The following is a 4235-nucleotide window of genomic DNA, read 5'->3' as shown; positions in this document are numbered from 1 at the left end:
ATGTTACACTTTTGACGTTTGAGATTATGTTATAGTGGGTACTTTTGCCACATTATTTTAATTTGAATAAGGTATTTTAATGAGACTTAATTATTGTGAAGCATACTTATTTGATGATTTTCGTTGCGATGATACCCTATGTGAAGGTGAGCATGCAATGCCATATGTATTAGAATGTTTTACCTTAATTGATAAATGTTGTGGAACAAGTGTTGTTTATGATGAGTGTCATCCTAAATGTGTGAATCATGATTAATACTTGAGTTATTCTATGATTTAACTATTTTTGGGTTTAGGGTGTTATATATTGGTATCGGAGCATATCGGTAAGTCCGACCAAGTTTTGTAATGTGGTTGAGTCAATAGTATGTGACATGTGTGTATACGCTATAAATGCATTGTTTCTTCTAATTTTTGTTTGATGATGTGTAGAATGGATGGAAGAAACGATCGTGTTATTGTTGATGCTTTAGAGTCAGTGGCTCAGACACTACACAGACAACAAAATCGGGTAGGTGATGAGTTTTGTGGTTTGAGAAAATTTCAAAGAAATAATCCGCCGATGTTTAAGGGCATGTATGATCCAAAGGGTGCTTATGTGTGGCTCCGATAGATCGTGAAAATTTTCGGAGTGATGGCATGTACTGAAGAACTAAAGTTTTTTTTACTCACATGTTATCCGAGGAAGCTAAACACTGGTGGGATAATGCTCGCCAGAGATTAGAAGTTGTTGGTGCTGAGATCACTTGGGATGTGTTTAAGGTGAAATTACTTGAGAAGTATTTTTCTGAATATGTGTGTAGCAAGAATGAAATTGAATTTCTTGAGCTTAAGCAAGGAAACATGATGGTTGTTGAGTATACCGCCAAGTTTGAGGAACTAGTGAAGTTGTACCCTCACTACAATGGCACAGTTGTGGAGGGATCAAAGTGCATTAAGTTTGAGAACGGACTACGACCTGAGATTAAGCAGGGTATTGGCTACCAGGAGATTCGCATGTTTCCTACTCTAGTGAACAAGTGTAGGATTTATGATGAGGACTGCATGGCTCGTTCTGCTCAATACAAGAGTGTTAATGAGAGGAATGGAAAGAATCAATTTAGGGGAAAATGATACAGTGCTCCAACTGACAAAGGAAAGCAGAGAGTTGCAGATGAGAAAAAGCCAAGTGGGGGAGGGACTCCCGCTTCTGTCAAGTCTTTCAAGTGTGGCAAGTTGGTCCACCATGCTAATGAGTGCAAGAATAATATTATGAGGTGCTTTAAGTGTGGTAAGACAGGTCATTATATTGTAGATTGTAGGAGTGATGTGCCGATTTGTTATAGCTACGGCGAGCAGGGTCATATCAGTACCAATTTTCATAAGCCGAATAAAACACAGTCTGGAGGGAAAGTCTTTGCTTTGAATGGGACAGAGACTACTAGTGTTGATCGTTTGATTTGAGGTACATGTTTTATAAATAGTATTCCTTTGATTTCTATTATTGACACAAGTGCAACCCATTTGTTTGTTTGGCTTGATTGTGGTGTGAGAGGTTGGGTTTGAAATTGTCTTCTATGGATGGGAATATGATTGTTGATACGCCGGATCTAGGTTCGGTAACCACTTCATAGGTTTGTTTGAATTGTCCGCTTACTATTTATGGTAAGAGTTTTGGTATGGATTTAGTATGTCTACCTTCGAGGAATCTTGATGTTATCCTTAGAATGAACTAGTGTAACGGTAAATTCATGACCATCAAGCTATGGATAAGCTTAACATCAATAAAACCAGAGTTGCCGATGCACTTTTATTGTTTCCAAAGGAAAAGGGAAAAGTACGAACAAAACCCAAAGATAAGAAGTTTTCAAATCAAAACTAATAAAATGCCAGAGATTACAGGTAAGGGGGTTGGTTACACGGAGGGAAGGTGTTAGCACCCAAAGTGTCCTAGGTACTCATAGGGAGCCCTTTTTTATGTGTGTATGTGTTTTGGTATAAAAGATGTTTGCAATAAATAGAGTGTGGGTATGAGAAAAGAATTCATTAATTATATTTTTGTGTTTGACAATACCTTCGGACTCGTGCCTACGTACCAACATAAAAGCGAGGGATCAAAACCCCGTAGTTCGTGGTATCTATTTCAAAGTGAGTGGATTGTTTTTAATAAAAAATTAAGCTTAAAAGAGGCATAAAGGAGCCTAAAATAGTTTGAATGAGTATTAGTTCTTTTTGTCTTTTGAAATTTTAAGTCAATATGATTAGATTTATTTACAAGTTTGATTTAAGAAAAGAGTTAAAAAATGCAATGGCATAAGGCCAAAGTTTCTAATTTGCAATAAGGTCTAAGTTTAAAAATCACAAGCAAAAAAGATTTTTGAAAAGGGGGAGAGATTTTGAAATTTAAGAAGTGGGAGGAGATGAAGAGACTAATTCTAAGCATGAAATTAAAAGTTAAGAGTTGAAAAGATCTGACCAATGGGATGCAATCCAACAGACAAGAATGTCATATAGAAAATCCATTTTCCATTTGGACTTTGAATCAAGTTATAATCAGCAAGCCATTAGCAATATCAAGAGAAAGGCATCAAATAAAGATGGTCATATCCAAGCAAATAACTCCACAACTAAAAGTCTTCTTTGTCTCCTCATGTATCATATGAAATACTCCTTGATTAACTCAGAATAAACATTAGGCATAGGTTCAAAGTAATAGTTGCATCAAGACCATGTAGTAGATGAAATCAAATGAATTCTAAGACTTGCATCAGATGAAAGCTCAAATCACAATAACTTGGTCTCAGAAATGTTGGCATTGGCCAAGTCCTTTTGCATAGGGGATGTTGCCTAATTCTAAGTCCAAAAGCTCAGATCAAATCCAACAGTCCACACAAATATTTTTTAGGGTTTTTGTTGTTTATTAAGTATTTTAAGGTCCTAAGACCACAAACACAAACAAAATACACTAACAAATATATACAATCATAATATATGGCTCAAGTGAGCAAAGTGAAAATGACATAAACATAAACAAGTTAAATGATATGTAAATGACAAATGAAATGGTAAATGACTTGAATTTAAATTGCATAAAGTAAATGACTTGGAAATAAAATCAAGATTAATAAAGGTTAGTCAAATGTTAGTTGATTATATGTTAGTGATGTTTTGCTTTTCAATTGATTAAGTCATCCTTTGGAGAACACTCAACCCTCTATTCACAAGCATAGACCCTTGAACCAAGACATCTTCCTAAGGAATGAAAAAATGTCAAGTTTCCACACAATACCATGAAAGGGGGAGACTTACAATCTCACTTACTAGAATGATATGCCTTTAGGGTCAAAATTTAGCTTTATGTCAAGCAATCGTAATTGGACTTATATAGAAGTCACAACTATCTGAGACCGAGCAATAGAAATTTTGGTGTTAATGCATGTTAGAGATATGGTATAATGAACCATACTTCTAAAACATACTACATACAAAAAGAAAAAAAAGATCAAAGGATGGACCTATCTCATCCATACTTGTATTGGTTCATCTAACACAAGGTTATTGATGAACTAATTAGCCTTAGGATATTGAGACTTCATTGGTCAATGGAAAGGATGGGAGAGAATGGGGTTGAATATGAAGAGGGAGGGGAGATGAGAGAAACACAAATTGGTAATGGGAGGAATTTTATCAAATTAAAATTATTCATTCATTTTGGGAGATGAAATGTACATTTCATCAATCCCCTAAATCCAATGATTTTAACTTAACAAAAGTCAAATCAACCTTGACCAAGGCCCAAACACGTAGTCAAACATCACAAGTCAATAAAAATGGTTCAACATAATTTCTACACAATTAATCAATTAAAAATCAAATTAAAAATGCATTTAAATTAAACTTAGTTTGGTCAAAACCTAAAACCTCTTCAAAACACCAAATAAATGGTCAAGAGATTACCCTAGGTCAAACAAGGTCAAAGGACCTTAGACAAAAAAATTCATAATTTTTGAAAAGTCAGAAGTATTTTTAAACAATTAAAAATATATACAAAAACAATTAATTCATGAAAAATATCATAATTAATTCCAAAAATAATTATAATTCAGAAAATGAAAGAGGAAAATATTTAAAGATTTTTGGTGAAAGTCCCATATTTTTTGGATTAAAAATGAAATTAATATGAATTAATCAAAATAAAAGGAATAAATGAAAAATCAGAAAATAAAAAGAAAATAAAAAAAACAAGGGCCATCAGA

At 33.9% G+C, this 4235-nt stretch overlaps 1 protein-coding gene across 1 annotated transcript; it reads left to right on the top strand.

The window, feature by feature from the left end:
• Positions 1–672: 672 nt before the first annotated feature.
• LOC127103468 (uncharacterized) lies at positions 673–1113 on the top strand. The gene has a single exon (XM_051040723.1). It carries the CDS (start codon positions 673–675, stop codon positions 1111–1113), a length of 441 nt encoding a protein of 146 aa, XP_050896680.1.
• The last annotated feature ends 3122 nt before the right edge of the window (positions 1114–4235 follow it).

This window comes from Lathyrus oleraceus, chromosome 7 (genome assembly GCF_024323335.1).
Source record: "Lathyrus oleraceus cultivar Zhongwan6 chromosome 7, CAAS_Psat_ZW6_1.0, whole genome shotgun sequence".
NCBI lineage: Eukaryota > Viridiplantae > Streptophyta > Magnoliopsida > Fabales > Fabaceae > Lathyrus > Lathyrus oleraceus.
This window is presented reverse-complemented; position numbering and strand designations above follow the sequence as displayed.

Coding starts and splice junctions, on each gene's coding strand:
- LOC127103468 (XM_051040723.1), top strand. CDS start 673: ATGTTATCCGAGGAAGCTAAACACTGGTGGGATAATGCTCGCCAGAGA.